General features: G+C 42.8%; 1 protein-coding gene across 4 annotated transcripts in view; it reads right to left on the bottom strand.

Moving 5' to 3' along the window:
* The window catches only part of LOC119973322 (anoctamin-2-like), a 168,881-nt gene extending 150,686 nt beyond the window's left edge, over positions 1–18,195 (bottom strand). The window contains exons 1-4 of one of the 4 annotated variants that reach the window (XM_038811193.1): positions 18,159–18,195; positions 14,566–14,625; positions 11,609–11,799; positions 9,758–10,096 (exon numbers count right to left, since the gene is read on the bottom strand). In XM_038811193.1, coding sequence (XP_038667121.1) covers positions 9,758–10,096; positions 11,609–11,799; positions 14,566–14,625; positions 18,159–18,180 — 612 coding nt within the window. In that variant the 5' untranslated portion in view covers positions 18,181–18,195. Of the gene's footprint in view, positions 1–9,757; positions 10,097–11,608; positions 11,800–14,565; positions 14,626–17,156; positions 17,321–18,158 lie in introns of those variants that run through there. The other 3 variants (XM_038811194.1, XM_038811192.1, XM_038811195.1) reach the window with 3 other exon arrangements.
* Positions 18,196–18,473: the final 278 nt, after the last annotated feature.

Genomic DNA, 18,473 nt, shown 5'->3' with positions numbered 1-18,473 from the left:
CTGCTATCTTGCCTTGGTCTGCCTTCAAAGCCAGCGATTAGCCACTCTCTGCCTTCTATGACCTAGCCAGTTCTGTATCCACCTTGCCAGCTCGCCCCTGATCTCATGTGACTTCACCTTTTGTCCAGTCTACCATGAGGGACCTTGTCAAAGGCCTTACTGAAGTCCATATAGACAACATCCACTGCCCTACCTGCATCAATCATCTTTGTGACCTCTTCGAAAAACTCTATCAAGTTAGTGAGACACGACCTCCCCTTCACAAAACTATGCTGCCTCTCACTAATACGTCCATTTGCTTCCAAATGGGAGTAGATCCTGTCTCGAAGAATTCTCTCCTGTAATTTCCCTCCCACTGACATAAGGCTCACCGGCCTGTAGTTACCTGGATTATCCTTGCTGCCCTTCTTAAACAAAATCAGGCCCTGGGGACTTATCTACCTTAATATTTTTTAAGACGCCCAACACCTCGTCTTTTTGGATCTCAATGTGACCCAGGCTATCTACACACCCTTCTCCAGACTCAACATCCACCAATTCCTTCTCTTTGGTGAATACTGATGCAAAGTATTCATTTAGTACCTCGCCCATTTCCTCTGGCTCCACACATAGATTCCCTTGCCTATCCTTCAGTGGGCCAACCATTTACTTGGCTACCCTCATGCTTTTTATGTACGTGTAAAAAGCCTTGGGATTTTCCGTAACTCTATTTGCCAATGACTTTTCGTGACCCCTTCTAGCCCTCCTGACTCCTTGCTTAAGTTCCTTCCTACTTTCCTTATATTCCACACAGCCTTATAGCCCTGACAAATGCCTCCCTTTTCTTTTTGACGAGGCCTACAATATCTCTCGTTGTCCAAGGTTCCCGAAATTTGCCGTATTTATCCTTCTTCCGTACAGGAACATGCCAGTCCTTGCAACTGACATTTGAAAGCCTCCCACATGTCAGATGTTGATTTACCCTGAAACATCCACCCCCAATCTAGGTTCTTCAGTTCCCGCCTAATATTGTTATAATTAGCCTTCCCCCAGTTTAGCACATTGAACTGAGTACCACTCTTATCCTTGTCCACCAGCACTTTAAAACTTACTGAATTGTGGTCACTGTTCCCGAAATGCTCCCCTATTGAAACTTCTACCACCTGGCCGGGCTCATTCCCCAATACCAGGTCCAGTACAGCCCCTTCCCTAGTTGGACTGTCTACATATTGTTTGAGAAGCCCTCCTGGATGCTGCTTACAAACTCTGCCCCGTCTACGCCCCTAGCACGAAGTGAGTCCCAGTCAATATTGGGGAAGTTGAAATCTCCCACCTCAACAACCCTGTTGTTTTTACTCGTTTCCAAAATCTGTCCACCTATCTGCTCCTCTATCTCCCGCTGGCTATTGGGAGGCCTGTAGTAAACTCCCAACATTGTGACTGCACCCTTCTTATTCCTGACCTCTACCCATATAGCCTCGCTGCCCTCTGAGTACAGTCCATGCAGAGTACCTCCATAGTACAGTCTGAAGTGTGTGGGCCAGGAATTGGCCCATTGTACAATTCCACTATGTTTGCCAAACCCAAGGGAAGTTCTACGAATGGTCTTAACATTCACGGTTCGGAAAATGGAAGAAACATTTTGGGGTTGGGCAGGGAAAAAGAAATCAGACTGGGTTCCTGTTCTCATAATTTTCCGGTGACACCTACATCAAGTGGGAGTTCATAGAGATCGGGATTCTCCGCCCCCCCGCTGGAATCGCGCCGCGCCAGTTGGCGCCCCCCCCGGCGATTCTCTGACCCGCAATGGGCCGAAGTCATGCTGCTTCTATGCCGGTCCCGCCAGCGTAGATTGAACCAGGTCCCTTACCGGGGTCCTGGGGGGGGGGGGGGGGGGGGACGCGGGGCGATCTGGCCCCAGGAGGTGCCCCCACGGTGGCCTGGCCGGCAGTCGGGGCCCACCGATCCATGGGCGGGCCTGTGCCATGGGGGCACTCTTTTCCTACACGTCGGTTGTATAGGCCTCCGCGATGGACAACGAGTAGGTGACCCCCCCCCTGCGCATGCGCGGGGATGACGTCAGCAGCCGCTGATGCTCCCGCGCATGCGCAGACTCCCGCCGGCCGGCGGAGTCACTTAGGCCCCGGCTGGCATGGCGACAAAGGCCTTCCACACCAGCCGGTAGGGCACCAACCCTAAATGTGCGGGCCTAGTCCCTAAAGGTGCGGAGGAATCTGCACCTTTGGGGCGGCCCGACGCCGGAGTGGTTCACGCCACTCCATCCCGCCGGGACCTCCCGCCCCGCCGGATAGGGGAGCAGGTGAGTGTAGGACTGGGTTCTACTGTGAATATTCTGGCACCCCACATCTACAATGGCTATTTGATTGAGGTACAAAGGAGTCGCATCTACTGGTGGAACTAAACCCCCGTATGAATAGCTACTTTGAAGTAATGGGAAGTAATTAAAGAATAATTCAGTGATATTATCATCAAACGTTTTTCAGTAAAGCAGAGCATTTATAAGCCTTGAATCTACTTTTAAGAAGCAATACTTTCACCTGACAACATGTGAGTCCTGACCTGTATGAGTAAAAAGCAGTCATACCTAAATAACATATTTTAAAAAGTGAGCCTATGAATTCAATGCAACTCCATTTGATTTCATGAAGTAGATATAGAAATAATTGGAGGGAAATAGCTACTTCAACATTGTATGTTGGGAGCACATGTCACATTATTGAGCATAGAGTATAATGCATATTGCACATTCTCCCTATTGGAAAACTGGATTCAGTTACAATTCTCTGCACCTATTTTTACCATCTTGTGTTGCTCTGTTTTGGGATCATGACTTACACTTACATTCAGAGGAAGGTAGTATTGAATCAGGAACAGGAACTCACCAAAATTAATGTAAGCAAAATAACAGTAATTAAGTCAGTAATGGCATTAAAGTTTGACAAAATCCCTGAGAGTAGAAAATTTCCATCACAAGAGGTGAGAACATATTAAATGTCCTAACTAAATCCTCAAGTTCTCTCAAGATTCCTATAGATTGAATATTCCTACAGATTGTTCCTATAGGACCATTACTATAGATTGGAAAATTGTTTACGCCACTCCAATATTTAAGAAAGGATAAAGAGGGAAATCAGGGAACTATATAATAATTAGTGTAACGTCTCTTGGCGGGATGTTCTAAGAGTTTATAATTAAGGAACGAGTAACCAAAATTGTTCAGCAGATCAAAGAGAGCCAATGGGGATTTGTAAAGTGTCATTCATGCCTGTTGAACCTGATTGAAATCTTTGAAGAGGCAACTAAATAGTGAACAGGGAAACAACTATCGATGTTATTCATATGGATTTCCAGAAGGCCTTTGATAAAGTCACTCATAAGAGGCTGATAGTTAAAGTGAAACTCATGGAATTGAAGGGAAACTATTGACCTGTGGTTAGGCAATTGGTTGAGTGTCAGGAGACAGAGTGTAGGGATAATGGGAAGCTACTCTAATTTGCAGGAAGTGATGAACAGCATCCTGCAAAGATTTGTGATAGGGCCTCAACTATTCACTATTTTTGTTAACGACTTAGATGATAGAATTTTAAAAATACATATCTAGGTTTGCTGGTGCTTTAAGAAAGGTGGGATTGTAATTAGTGTAGATGGAAGAATAAAAGTACAGACAGTAGATTAAGTGAATGGGAAAAACTGGCAAATTGATTTCAATGTAGGTAAATGTGAGGTTTTTAGACCTAAAAAGGAATTGAACAGAGTACTTTCTCAATATTGAAAAACCAATAACAATGGAATCAAAAGAGACTTGACGGTCCAGGTATATAAAACACTAAAATGCGAAGAACAGGTGCAGAAAATAATCAAAATGTCTAATGAAATGCTAGCTTTTATATATCTAGAATACTAGGTGAGGTAGAAGTTATGTTAGAACCATACAAACCTCTGGTTAGAGCACATCTGGGGTACTGTGAGAAATTCTGGGCACCACACTTTAGGAAGGATATATTGGCCTTCCAGGAGATACAGCATAGATCTACTAGAATGATACCTTGACTTAAAGGGTTCTATTATAAGGAGCGATTACAGAAACTAAGGTTCAATACCTTGGAATTCAGAAGGTAAACAGATGATTTTATCACAGTTTTCAAGATATTGAACAGAATTGTTAGGGTAGATAGGGGAAACTACTTCCACATTTGGAGTATAGTGTTCAGTTCTGGTCGCCACACTACCAGAAGGATGTGGAGGCTTTAGAGATGATGCAGAAGAGATTTACCAGGATGTTGCCTGGTATGGAGGGCATTAGCTATGAGGAGACATTGAATAAACTCAGTTTGTTCTCACTGGAACGACGGAGGTTGAGGGGCGACCTGATACAGGTCTACAAAATTATGAGGGGTATAGACAGAGTGGATAGTCAGATACTTTTTCCCAGGGTAGAGGGGTCAATTACTAGGGGGCATAGGTTTAAGGTGCAAAGGGCAAGGTTTAGAGGAGATGTACGAGGCAAGTTTTTTACACAGAGGGTAGTGGGTGCCTGGAACTTGCTGCCGGAGGAGGTGGTGGAAGCAGGGACGATAGTGACATTTAAGGGGCATCTTGACAAATACATGAATGGGATGGGAAGAGGGATACGAACCCCAGAAGTGTTGAAGATTTTAGTTTAGACGGGCAGCATGGTCGGCACAGGATAGGAGGGCCGAAGGTCCTGTTCCTGTGCTGTACCTTTCTTTGTTCTTTGTTCTTTGTTCACTGCTTGGAAGTTTCGAACAATGTAATCTCCAAGGCCCAATCTAGGCTGCTTCTTCATTGACTTTCCCGCCATGATAAGGTCAGGAGTGGGGATGTTCACTGATGATTACACAATTTCAACACCATTCACAACACTTTAAATACTGAAGGAGTTCATGCTCATATGCAGCGAGATCTGGAATATATTGATGCTCAGGCTGATAAGTGGCAACTAATATTCGCACAACACAAGTGCCAGTCAAGGTTATCTCCAACAAGAGAGAATCCAACCATCTCCCCTTGGCATTAACTGACATTACTGTCACTGAATCCCCCACTATCAACATCCTAGAGGTTACCGTTGACCAGAAACTCAACTGGATGAGACATATAAATACTGTGGCTACAAGAGCAGGTCAGAGGATGTATATTCTACAGCAAGTAACTCACCTCCTGACTCTCCAAAGCCAGTTCACCATGTACAAGGCACAAGTCAGGAGTGTAATGGAATATTCTCCACATGCCTAGATGAGTGCATCTCCAACTACACTCAAGAAGCGCAATATCATCCAGGGCAAAGCAGCCCATTGGCACCCCATCCACCACCTTCGACATTAATTCCCTCCATACACAGTGTGCACCATCTACAAGATGTACTGCAGCAATTCATCAAGGCCCCTCCCACAGCACCTTATGAGCACACAACCTCTGTCACCTCGGACAAAGGCAGCAGATGCATGGGAACACAGCACTTGCAGGTTTCCCTCCAAGTCACTCACTATCCTGACTTGGACTAAATCACTGTTCCTTTATTATCGCTGGGGCAAAACCCTGGAGCTCCCTCCCTAAGAGCACTGTGGGTGTACCTACACAACATGGACTCCAGTGGTTCAAAAGGGGGCTCAACACCACCTTCTCAAAGGCAATTAGAGATGGGCAATAAATGTTGGTCTATCCAGCGACGGCCACATCCCGTGAAAGAATTTTTTTAAATGCCGAGAAATTGGAGCCAGGCATTTCAGGATTGAAATTAGGAAATGGAAATTTGGTTGTTCATACAAAAGCTGGTAGAAGTTTGGAATTCCTTTCCACTGGTTGCTGAATGAGTTGTAACGTTGAGATTGAAGCATAGGAAGGGATATAGAGAAAAGGCCAGTATGTGGAGTCAGATTCGCCATCATCCCATTGAACGGCAGAAGAGGTTTGAGGGACTAAATGACCTAATCCCGTACCTGCATGCATATGAACCTTGATTTTCCATTGAATAACTTCATAATGAGGCACATAAAAATTGATCTTATCATTACCAAATACCATTTGAAGGATGTTTCGCCTTTTTATTTGGGAATTTATTAACAATTTATTTAGCAGTTTGTAAAATGGGAAATTTGTTTCAACCTTCTTTGAAATGGTTTAAAATTAACAAATGCAAAATAAAATAAAATTGCATAACAACCTTGGGTGACTGTGTGGAGTTTGCACATTCTCCCTCATGTTTATGTGGGTTTCCTCCAGGTGCTCTGTTTCCTCCCACAGTCCAAAGGTGTGCAGGTTTGGTGGATTGGCCATGATAAATTGCCACTTAGTGTCCAAAAGGTTAGATTGGGTTATGGGGTTACAGAGATGGGATGCAGTGTGGGCCTAATAAGGGTGCTCCTTCACCGGGTTGGTGTCGACTCGATGGGCCAAATGACCTCCTTCTGCATTGTAGGGATTCTATGATCCTATTAGTCTATGAACAACAAATGGGCATTATAGATCCAAATAATGCTGCAGATTTGTTTTCAATTTTATGAAAACTGCAGAGATACAAAATTACTTTTGAGGCTTTTAACTTAATTTAATCAAAAATATTCAATAAAACAAATGTAAATGAGCATTTACAAAATGACTATCCTAAATACCTTTTTGTTACTCACTTCAATTTACAGACGCTTCAAACAATCATTCTTTTACGAAGAACAAAATGTCAGGAATAACAGTGACGTATGATTGCTCGCCATAGAGCCAGGAAGGTCAATGGGGAGATTAAATAGGGCTGTTCAAAATTATTTGGAGCTTTGATAGAGTAAATAAAGAATATTGTTTGCACAGGTAAGAGGGTTGGTAACGATAGGAATCAGGTCTAATTGGTAAAGGAACCAGAGGTACGATTTTCCTTTAAAGCAACAGATTGATACGAACTGGACTGCATTGCCTGAAAGAATGACAGACTCTGATTTAGTTGTAACTTGTGGAAGAGAATGGATGTATAATTGTCATAGAAATACTTTGCAGGCAATGGAGAAGCGGCATGGCAATTGAATCAATGGGTAATTTCTACAATTTATTGTAAAATCTGATGGATGGAAAACCCACACAACATTTTCTCCTTTTAAATATAAGAGTGGATCTTTTATATACAGTATCAAGTAAACTATGCTTGGTTTTTCTGTTAATGAATGGAATCAGCTGTGAAAGTCTGACTAAACTCAAATGAGTCAATGTTGTCACTGAAACTGAATAGTGGGGAATTTCAGAAAGATGTGTTAAGTGTTCCTTTCACTTTGAAAGCCCTTCTGGTTGTAATTTCACCTTTTATTTTATTGGCTTTTATGACTGGTGTTTGTTTTGGTTTGATGGAACTAAAATATTGAGAACTGATACAATTGGAAGTTTTTAAACAATTAAGGGCAGCATGGTGGCACAGTGGTTAGCACTGCTGCCTCACAGCTCCAGGATCCCAGTTTCAATTCCGGCCTTGGGTGACTGTGTGGACTTTGCACTTTCTCTCCGTGTCTGGGTTTCCTCCGGGTGCTCCGGTTTCCTCCCACTATCCAAAGATGTGCAGGTTAGGTGGATTGGCCATGATAAATTGCCCCTTGGGGCAAAAAGTTAGGTGGGGTTACTGGGTTACGGGGATAGGGTGGAGGCATGGCTTAAGCGGGGTGCTCTTTTCAAGGGCCAATGCAGACTCGATGGGCAGACACCATCTGCACTGTAAATGCTATGATTCTATGAGTTAGGCTGTATAGTCCAAAGGATATTGCATACACCTGGCATGTTACTCAATTCACTTATAGGCCATTTCACTGCAACACAAATTAAACAAAAGTAAGTCTATTATAGTCACATAAGTTGAAGTAAAATCTAAAACAGAAATCGTATGATAAACGATTTTCTGAACTTAAGTATTGCTGAAAAAAAGATGTGGAGATGCCGGCGTTGGACTGGGGTGAGCACAGTAAGAAGTCTTACAACACCAGGCTAAAGTCCAACAGGTTTGTTTCAAACACGAGCTTTCGGAGCCTCTCCATTCACCTGAGGAAGGAGCAGTGCTCCGAAAGCTCGTGTTTGAAACAAACCTGTTGGACTTTAACCTGGTGTTGTAAGACTTCTTACTGAAAAAAAGAGACATGCTGTTGAAGTTTTTAGTCTTGCACTCATCAGGTAAAGGTAAAGTCACCATGGTGCAAGATGACCCTGGCTGCTTTTACTTTTGAGGGGAAGAGCTGATTGGTGGTGATTTAACCTGAGGATCACCACACATCAGGCGAGGGGCAAGGTTGAGAAGGTGCAGGGCGGGCCTTCATGAATAACCTCAGCCAGTGCAGGAATTGAACACATGCTGCAGACTTCGCTCTGCATCATGAACCAGCTGTCTAGCCAACTGAGCTAAATTGGCACCCATCAGGACAGATACGCAAGAATACCAATTATAAAGGGAACAACAATTTATATATATTGCATGAGAAGAGAGTGCGAATTGATTGACAGGTGAACTCTGATTGGTAGAGACTTTGCCATGGAGAATGCACAGGGGGACAGTTAACTGCCAAGCTTTTGTCTAAATTCAAACCAGTTAAATGGATTCTGAGCAATGACTGGCAGATCATATCAAACAGCATGTCCCTTTGATTGTTCGTAACTGCAAAGTACTGACCGTATCCAACCAGCTCATTCTTTCAAAGCTCAAGACATAGTGCTCAACATTAGAAGTGATTCTGTGATTGGACACCACTTGCTAAGCAATCCTGATTGTGCTAAAGAATTACACTGTCAACCAATTTAAAATTATCAGACAGGCCTGCATTATGGCTCACTTATGCATCCTAGAAGCTACATATTTTGAAACACAGGGCCTGCATTTGCAAACAGAAGACAGCATGTCCACGGATTCAATTGTTTTCAACTAAACAAAACCTTGGGAGGCAGTTACTCTCTGGTTTATTGCCCATCAAAATGCCAATCAGAGGCAACATGTCTGGTTGGAATTCAAACAAAAGCTTGGCAGTTAACTGTTCCCTGATGCATTTTCCATGACAAAACCTGGACCACTTAGGGTCCACTTGCCAACCAATCGACAATCTCTTCCCATGTAATGCAAATTGTTGTTCCTTTTACAATTGATACTCTTTCATTCTGTCCTGGTGAATGCAAGAAGAAAAGGTTCCAAAGCGTGTTTTATTTTTCAATTCACAAAACACAATGTGTATTACAGAAGTCGCGCTGTGCGAAAAATTGAATTAAATGGAATGACATGATTTGTCAGACTTTAGTTAAATATTTCATTTCAAAATATACAATTAATGATGTTGCTTAAGGTATGACTGAGATTGAACTGCTTAATCAGCAAAGCGGAGGACGGGCATCGTGGAAAAATCAAAGGGAGGGAAGGAAAAGTAAAACTAAAACCTGATGAGATGAAATAATGGCAGACAGTTTGCTTTAAATATAATTATTTATCTTAATGACCGATATGATATAATACAAGATACATCTTCACACCAACAACAACATCAATTTGCATCCATACATCACTGCTAACAGAGTAAACCATCCGGATGCACGTCACAGTAGCACGATCAGACAACTGACACCTAACAGTCAAAGAAGGCATTACACAGGTGAGCAAAAGCTTGGTCAAAGAAGCTTTATCTTCACCTAATTATTTGCTTGTCTGTTAAACCTACTCCAACGTTGTCTTTTGCAAGGGAACCACAAGGCAATGAGCAATAATCGCAGAGTTTAAGACAGTTTGCTTTCTCACCTCTTTGTCTTTCTCTATTTCTAGCCCATTCTCCATGACGTTCTTCTCAAACCCCTCTCGACGGGCTCTCCATTCTTCCTCCACAGATTCGTGAGGGCTGTCAACCTCCAGCACGACCTCCTGCTGATGCTCTGAGGCCTGCTTGCGGGCTTTACTCCTGTGAGGATCTGTTGCAGTGCCGTTTGGGAGAGGAGCTCCAGAACATTGAGAGGTTGACAGAGAAGCGTGCTTTCTGTTTTGATAAACCAAAACATAGTCTATCTTTCTCTTCCCATCACTGAAATACAAGCCATTTTTGGTGTCTCCCTCTTCATCGCCTTCAAAGTAGTTGTTAATAACCTAAGGAGAAGCAAAAACGGTAAAATGCATTAAGTTTTCTAGACTGTTTTATAACTGTTACAAACTAATATTGTGAAAAAAAATGGTCTTGCTTATGTTGCTCTTTATTTTACATGTATAATTTTTCTTGCATTGTATTTTAGTTACCGTAATATCTGTTATATGGCCAGGTTAGGTTTTAGATTAGAAACTTAAAATTACAGTTTTATAATCCATAAACAGTTTTCCTTCGCATGGCGGGTGAAAGCATTGGCAGGTCATAGAATGGCCAGTGATGGATTAATGATATGCTGTTACCCCAAGTATTTAGTAACACTGATTTCAGCAGAACTGAATATTCCAAGAGTGTGATTCAGAGGATGACAAAAATAATTGCACCTGTTTTCGTCCCCGCTCAAATCCAATATCACCCTCTACAGTAATTTTTAAAATAATCTTTATTGTCACAAGTGGGCTTACATTAACACTGTAATTAAGTTACTGCGAAAAGTCCCTAGTCGCCACATTCCGGTGCCTGTTCGGGTACACAGAGGGAAAATTCAGAATGTCCAATTCACCTAACAGCACGTCTTTCGGGATTTGTCGGAGGAAACTGGAGCACCCGGAGAAAACCCATGGAGACACAGGGAGAACATGTAGACTCCGCACAGACAGTGACCCAAGCCGGGAATCAAACTTGGGACCCTGGCGCTGTGAAGCAATAGTGCTAACCGCTGTGTTACTGTGCCGCCCAGTATGCTCAAAACTAACTGTAGGTATGGTTCAAATATTTTTGATATTAGGATCCACAAAAAAAAGATAGATTTAATACTAATTTACTTAATTTAATTCAACACCCAGTAAATATCGAATACATTCCCAAAGAGCTTAACAAGCAATAGGTAGAGGTCCAAATAAACTGGCCTCATCATTAAACTACCCATTATAATTAAATTATAGCATTTTGCTGAGATACTCACTGGATTACCAAAAGGAATCACAAAATCCATGAGGCAACTTCAAAATGTTTGCTGAAAAGCCAACTTTAAGCTTGCAAGCACAGAAAGATTTAGCATCTCATCCTTGGTAAAGAAGATGTTCCACTTCATTCCAGCAGCCTTTGGGTCAACGTAACTGCCTTTTTTTTTACTTTAACCAATGTTTTAGGTACAGATAACAGACTAAAGAGGGAACATCTAAAGTTACGGGGAGCCAAACGTTAAAGATTGCTTTGTCCTGGCTTACATGTTCCGTGTGTTGTTCAGCCCCAATTACGGCGTGTGGTGCTCAGCCCCAGGGAGATGAAATCTTCCAGTTAAGGTCACCATGACAACCCTGGTAGCAACCTACTCACACATGCACCGTACACATGCAACAGTCACACACACGCAACAGTCACACACACACACATTAAAACAGTCTCACACACACACATTAAAACAGTCGCACACACACACATTAAAATAGTCTCACATACCCACGTTAAACTCAGTCACACACCCACATTAAACTCAGACACAGACACATACTTACCGTTGAGCTTTCTGACTCCTCGTCATTGCGTGATGCTGATGTTGAATTGTCCAAAATGCCACTTGCCAAGCTGAAATTTGCCCGTGGTAAATATCGTGGAATTGTAAGATATTTTTCAAATTCTTTTGGTCTAGCCCTTTTTGCTTCTCTGGGCTCTTGAAATGAATGATGTGAAATAATTATAGGTGTACCTGCCAGTGAGAAAGTACAAATGTCTCTTAAAACCCACTGTGCTCGCAACGTGCTTCTAAAAAAATAACTTTCACATTTTATGTCTATGCATCTCTTCCAAATGACCCTTCACAGTTTTTTTATAGGATTAAATGTTTTGTATAGACTGATTTATTTTAAAGACAAGTTTGTAAAAATTCTCAAAATAAAAGCTATTTTAAAAACTAGGTAATTTCTTCAAAGAAGAATGCAAAACATGTTAAATAGAATCTGAGAATGTTCTGGAACAGGTCAAGCCTGCGCCAGAGGTGTTCTCTACATTCTCCATGACCAAACGTAATCCCAATCTTCTGACCACTTTCATGTCCTTTAAGAGTTCTCTTTTTGAATAATACCCTTTCCAAGCACTTTGGAATAATGCTTCTTCGATAGCTTATGCCAGAGAATCCCATTTATAACTGTTTCCTGTAAGAAGCCACTTCTTGCCTCACTGGTCGTTCTTTTGTATCCAAGTCAGAAGATTGAGGTTCCCAGCCCTACTCCAGTGCAGTACTAAGGGAATCCTCCTCTATTGAGGTACCATCTTTTAGCATGATGCTAAATGAAGATCCTGGCGACCATCCGAGGTGACACCAAATGTCCCATAAAGCTACATGAAGCCGGTGACTGCACTCGGTATACTAACCAACACCTACCATGGTTAAGTTGAAAGCAATCTTTCCTCTGTGTTCCAAGGTTCTGGATTCAAGTTCCAGTCCAGGATTTGGGCACAAAAACCATGGCTGACAGTCCAGTTCTCCACCGTTGGGAGGTGCTGGTTTTTGGATGAGATGTTAGACCTAGACTTCACCTGTCAGGTCAGGTGGATATAAAAGATCCCATGAAGAAGTGCAGCAGAGTGATCCCTGTCATCATGGGCAATATTTATCCCACAATTACCTGACCCCAATCTCAGGGCTGTTGTTGGGATTTTGTTGAGCGTACAGTGGGTATTGCGTTTCCAACATCACAACAGTGTATAGTGGGGGTCTGCCTAAGGGAAGATTCTTGCTCATTTCTCCATGTCTCATGGCTCATCTCTGCCCTTTTCAATTCCTTGTATGAGCCTCCCACCTTCAGCTTTAGTGAGTAACCAGCAATGTGTCGGGAGAAACAGATACATAAGGTGATTTTATATTGCCTTCCTTGTGTGTGCTCAAAGGAAATACAAATCCTCTTCCTGAAGGATCTTCTGCCTGTAAGCAGCCATTGTCCCTCAAGCTGCTAGCTCTTCCACCATCATCACTAAAAAATTGCTGGTTCCCCTGAAGGCCATGGCTTAGAACCCTGAGCATGGGAGACTTATGTCAGCCTCGGAAGTCTGATAAAACCACAGGAACTACCACCCTCTCAAATGACCCTACTAACTGCAACAATGACTACATTTCCAAAGTATTTCATGGCCGGTAAAATGCTTTGTGGAATCTGGTAGTCATATAAAGTGCTTTATAAATGTAAGTATTTCTTCCTCTTTATATCACAAAAGAAAGATTATTGTGTCATTACTGTCCCACAGGTTTCTTCACCTTCAATACACTATGTGGTAAAAGGTTCTTCAATATGCCAACTGCAAATGTCCCATATGAAAATCCACATGATTACATAAACCAGCAGAACACAGCACTGAGAGCCCAACATTTTTTAATTAAAATATTTTCCAAATGCCGATCAATTGATTATTTCAGGTTTGCTTGTCATTCTTCAGTAAAGGGCATGAACAACATAAACACCATCCCCTGCAAGTTCCCCTCCAAGTCACACACCATCCTGACTTGAAAATATATCAGTGTTCCTTTACTGCCGCTGAGTCACAATCCTGGAACTCCCTCCCTAACAGCACTATGGGTGCATTGCAATATATAGTCTGCAGTGGTTCAGGGCAGCGGCTCATATATCAATTGTCCTTTTCACTACTCTCCTTCCCTCCCCTCAGAGGGTATTCATTTATTGCTGGGTTTTGACTCCACTGTTGCTGGGTTTCCTCCTGCAGCTCACTGAATGCTCACCATGTGTATGTGGGAACTGACAGCAATTATTAAGCTATTCAACTGCAGAGGGCACTAAAGCTGATCCTAGTCATGTTTTTTTCACCAGACATTGTCAGACAAGCATGTTTACACATATATGGCAAGGGATCAGGAATGGGAAAATCTGCTCTGTATTATTTTCCCTAATCCAGAGTGGCAAATGGTCCTAATGAAATTAGCTCAGTCGATGTAGACTAAGTATCAAGTTAGAGTATTTACTGCGTCATGTGGCTCAGTAATACTCTGCTTTGGAAAACAGTGATATTAGAGAAGAAACACGGAGATTTTGAGCCTCCTGCTATTGTGTTTCACCTGTTGCTTGTGCAGTCTTTAGACTGGCAATGTAAAAGGATTACAAGGTTATCTGCTTGCTAAGGGATTAGAAAGATCTTTTTATAGCCACCACACTTGCTGCATGCATTTAATAAGAGCATATTAGCATGCAATCTTCCTCATTATCAAGTCTATATAAGTTTTGCATGGATTAAACATTTTTAGCAGATTAATAAGAAAGTAAGAAATCTAAATGCCATCATGGAGGTCACCTTTGGGAGAATGGCACTACAATATATTCTAATGAGCAGGGCAACTAAAAGGAACAACATAATCACAACCAACATTCAATTCAAACCAGGTAAGCCTCAAAAGCAGGGAAATGTTGGAACATGCATTCTAAACAGAGGGTGAATGTATGGTACAGGGGGTTTGTGTTTGCTTCACCTCTGTGTCCCGGGTCAGGGTCCCGTCCACTTTGAAAAGATGACTGTGCCTTTTTGTCAGCTATAAAAAAGGATTGAAGGTATGCATCAGTTTGGCCTTTATAAAATGTATCGCTGATACATTTGCAACAGAGGCTACATTTGCCAATCAATATTTTCAGATTTGTTTATATTAGTACCAAATGAAAACCCAGGCCTCCAGGTTTCACCTGATGTCTGAGAGCTACCTGACAGGTTTGTCTCCCGTAAGTCAGGCTGCAGCTATATCACTGTGATGGTACAGGTGATGTGGTGCCAATGTGCTGCCCACTGTGCTATGAAGTACCAACTCACTCTGTGATACTGCAGCACTGCTGACAGCAACATTCAAAGGTGCCCCATCGAGGCACAAGATGTCTTGCAAAGCAGTTACTGTCTTAATATAGGAAACAAAGCAGTCAACTATCACATAAGGTCCCACAGACAGTAATAAAGTCATGGGCAGATAACAGGGTTGCCAAATGTGATTAAACATATTCCTGGAGGTTTCATCACATGATTTGCCCCCCTCTCCCACTCCAGCCATCAGCCAACCAACACATCCATTTCCTTCCCACACCAATTGTAAAATAAAAAGACTCATTACCCAATTAGATGATGCCAAACAGCATCCCCCCCCCCCCCCCAAACAATTTTTAAACGTTCTTATATTTGTAATAGAACATAGAACAGTACAGCACAGAACAGGCCCTTCGGCCCTCAATGTTGTGCCGAGCCATGATCAGCCTACTCAAACCCACGTATCCACCCTATACCCGTAACCCAACAACCCCCCCCTTAACCTTACTTTTATTAGGACACTACGGGCAATTTAGCATGGCCAATCCACCTAACCCGCACATCTTTGGACTGTGGGAGGAAACCGGAGCACCCGGAGGAAACCCACGTACACAGGGGGAGGACGTGCAGACTCCACACAGACAGTGACCCAGCCGGGAATCGAACCTGGGACCCTGGAGCTGTGAAGCATTTATGCTAACCACCATGCTACCCTGCTGCCCCAATGTAATGTTCAAAGAAACTTTCAAAAAATCATTTTTGATTGTCCTGGTTATTTTGCTCCAGGTTTTCACATCTTGGAGATTGATCTTCAATTTCTGGAGCCCCCAGGCCAATCCTGGAGGAGGTTGGCAACCCTATCAGACAATCTGTTTCAGCCATTGATGTGTGGAATAAATATTGGCCGGGATACCAGTGAACTAACTCCCCAGATCATCTTCAAGTGGGTGGTTTCTGTCCACCTGAAGCTATAGCTGGGGACTCGGTTACAGGACAGCACTCCCTCTGTATCAGTCTGAACATGATGTCCTGGTATCTGAAAAGCGGGTTTTGAAGCCGAGCTAAGAAAGTCCACAGTTGAACCATGGTTGAAAAGCAACCTCAGCAGTGTTACAAACCGATCAGCAGTTTAACAGTCAGTTCCATCATGAACTGATCAATATTGTCCTTCTCTGCTCGCACCCAAATAGAATCATGTAACTTTCAGTGCAGAAGGAAGTAATTCAGCCCATCGAGTCTGCACCTGCCCTTGGAAACCCTACTTAAACCCACATCTCCACCCTATCCCCATAACTCAACCTAACCTTTTGGACACGAAGGGACAATTTAGCAGGGCCAATCCACCTAAGCTGCACGTTTTTGAACTGTGGGAGGAAACCTGAGCACCCGGAGGAAACCCAGGCAGACTCGGGGAGAAAGTACAAACGCCCCATACTCAGCCAAGGCTGAAATTGAACCCGGGCCCCTGGTGCTGTGAGGCAGTAGTGCTAACCACTGTGCCGCCATGCCACCCCCTATGATTAACAAATTCAATTTTGCTGCTTAAACTTTTGCTTCATTATTGTTTTTGAGTTTTTCAAACACATACATTGTAAATCCGAATAGGAATGGTTTGAGAGAGAAAATAAGCCCACACTGCCTGTTTTCAGTCATTGTCCATTTATAAAGAACCTGCTGTATTTATTGCTTCCCCCTCACAACGCGCGAAAACTGAGGGCAGGCAACCCGCTGGGAAAGCAACTCAAAACCTCGGTGCCAATTCCTGTCACTAGAAAGCGGGACAGTCCCGCTGTAACTTCAGCATGTTGAGGCAATCCCTGAGAATCTACACACTGAACGCAATTGGTTGTTTTTAACAAAAGGCCAGTATATGATTTGTGTGGGACCAAAGCAAATAAATACTGGCGACAGATCATAGCCACTTTGCAGACGGTCTGAAGCAATTCAGTGCAGAGAACCCACTATGCTGTTGTTAGACATGTATTCGTTTCACACGTATTAGAGGCGCACATATTTAAATGTTCTTTATGTTAAGTTACATTTATGGGCCTCAGCGTGTTTGGAGAGGGATCTGGAATTAATGTCCACTGAGCGTGTGTGTTAAGCCACTTGCAAGAACTATTCACCTTGACCCTTATTCCGAACAACTCATACAACACATTGCACCAGACTGGCCGAACACACACAATCCCCAAGAGGTGCCAGCCCAATTTGCACCAGGCCACCCCATCACCCCTTTCTGTCCTCGACAATAAATGTAAAGCAGACACCTACCGGGTTCTGGCCGCCCGCGATCTGCCATGTTGGGACAGGGGCAGGATCAGGGTGTGTGGAGATGATCTGATCGAGGTTTAATCTGTCTCGGTGGGGCTGTCCCACTGTGCTGTCTGTTTGGACTGGGTTAATGTGCGAGAGACTCTCGCAACTAATATCGCCGGGTCCCGGTTGAAATGTGGTGTGCTGGAGGGGAAGACCTGGGTGGCGAACCTTCCATTTGCTTAATCGCCTTAAATTAAGGCCCCCTGGATAACCTCCCTTTTCACTTTTCTTCAAATTACTCAGGAGTGAAATCAAAAACAAACAATAACATTATCTTCACCATCAGGAAACGTAGAGGCCTGACCATTACCCTCCCCCCCGCGCCCCCATGAAAGAGCTGTGAATCCCCAGACCATTAAAACTTTTCGGAGGGGGGGGGGGGGGGGGATATAGAATTATGAAATACAAACAGAAAATGCTGAGGAAACTCAACATGTCTGGCAGCATCTGTGAAAAGAGAAATAAGAGTTCACGTTTAGAGTTCCTATGACTTCTTCAGAGGTTGATTGGATAGATTTTTGTTGGGTAAAGGTGATGGAGCCAATACAAGTAAATAGAATTGAGGTACAAATCAGACTCTGGAGCCTGAATGGCCGACTTGTCCCGTGAGTAGAAATTCAGTCAGACTATCATCTCTACCTCAATCCCATTGGCCTGGCTCTGCTTCATCATTCCGTCACACCCCAATTTAAAACTCTAGTGATCTCTGTCCCGAATATTTCAACCTGACCCACAAACAACATTTGAGCTGGCTTAGTGTTAAATGAAAGAAGAAAAAAATATAAATGTACACTTAAAATTCTGGGTTCTGTTCTAATCTTTTACAAGGAAGATTGATTCATTTTTGGTATAACTCCTTAACTTATATGTCTTAAAGGTCCCAAGGATTTTCATATACAATGAATTAGGATACATTATAATAAGAAATGAAGTCTTTAATTTGAAAAAAAAAATTACCTGGTTGAGTTGCCCACCACATATGGGGGAGGCTGGTCAATTTGCAAGACAAAGATTCAGAAATATTTTATCGCACATCTCAAATTAATCAGGCTCTCTGAACCACTTTGTGCTGTTTCCTGTAACAAGAAAAAATTTAAAAATGAATCTAGATATGGAATATTCTCCACCTAACCTTTTAATCATCCGTACCATTTTATTCTGTAGAAGTTTAACTCACTGAGGGTGATTAATCCTCATATAAAGTGCAGTGGACAGTCACTGTTGTAATGTAAGAATGTGGCAGCCATTGTGTGCACAATGCCAATTTAAGGC

This window comes from Scyliorhinus canicula, chromosome 11, assembly GCF_902713615.1.
Source record: "Scyliorhinus canicula chromosome 11, sScyCan1.1, whole genome shotgun sequence".
Lineage (NCBI taxonomy): Eukaryota > Metazoa > Chordata > Chondrichthyes > Carcharhiniformes > Scyliorhinidae > Scyliorhinus > Scyliorhinus canicula.
Note: the sequence above shows the minus strand (reverse complement) of the source record. Positions and strands in the feature narration are given on the sequence as shown.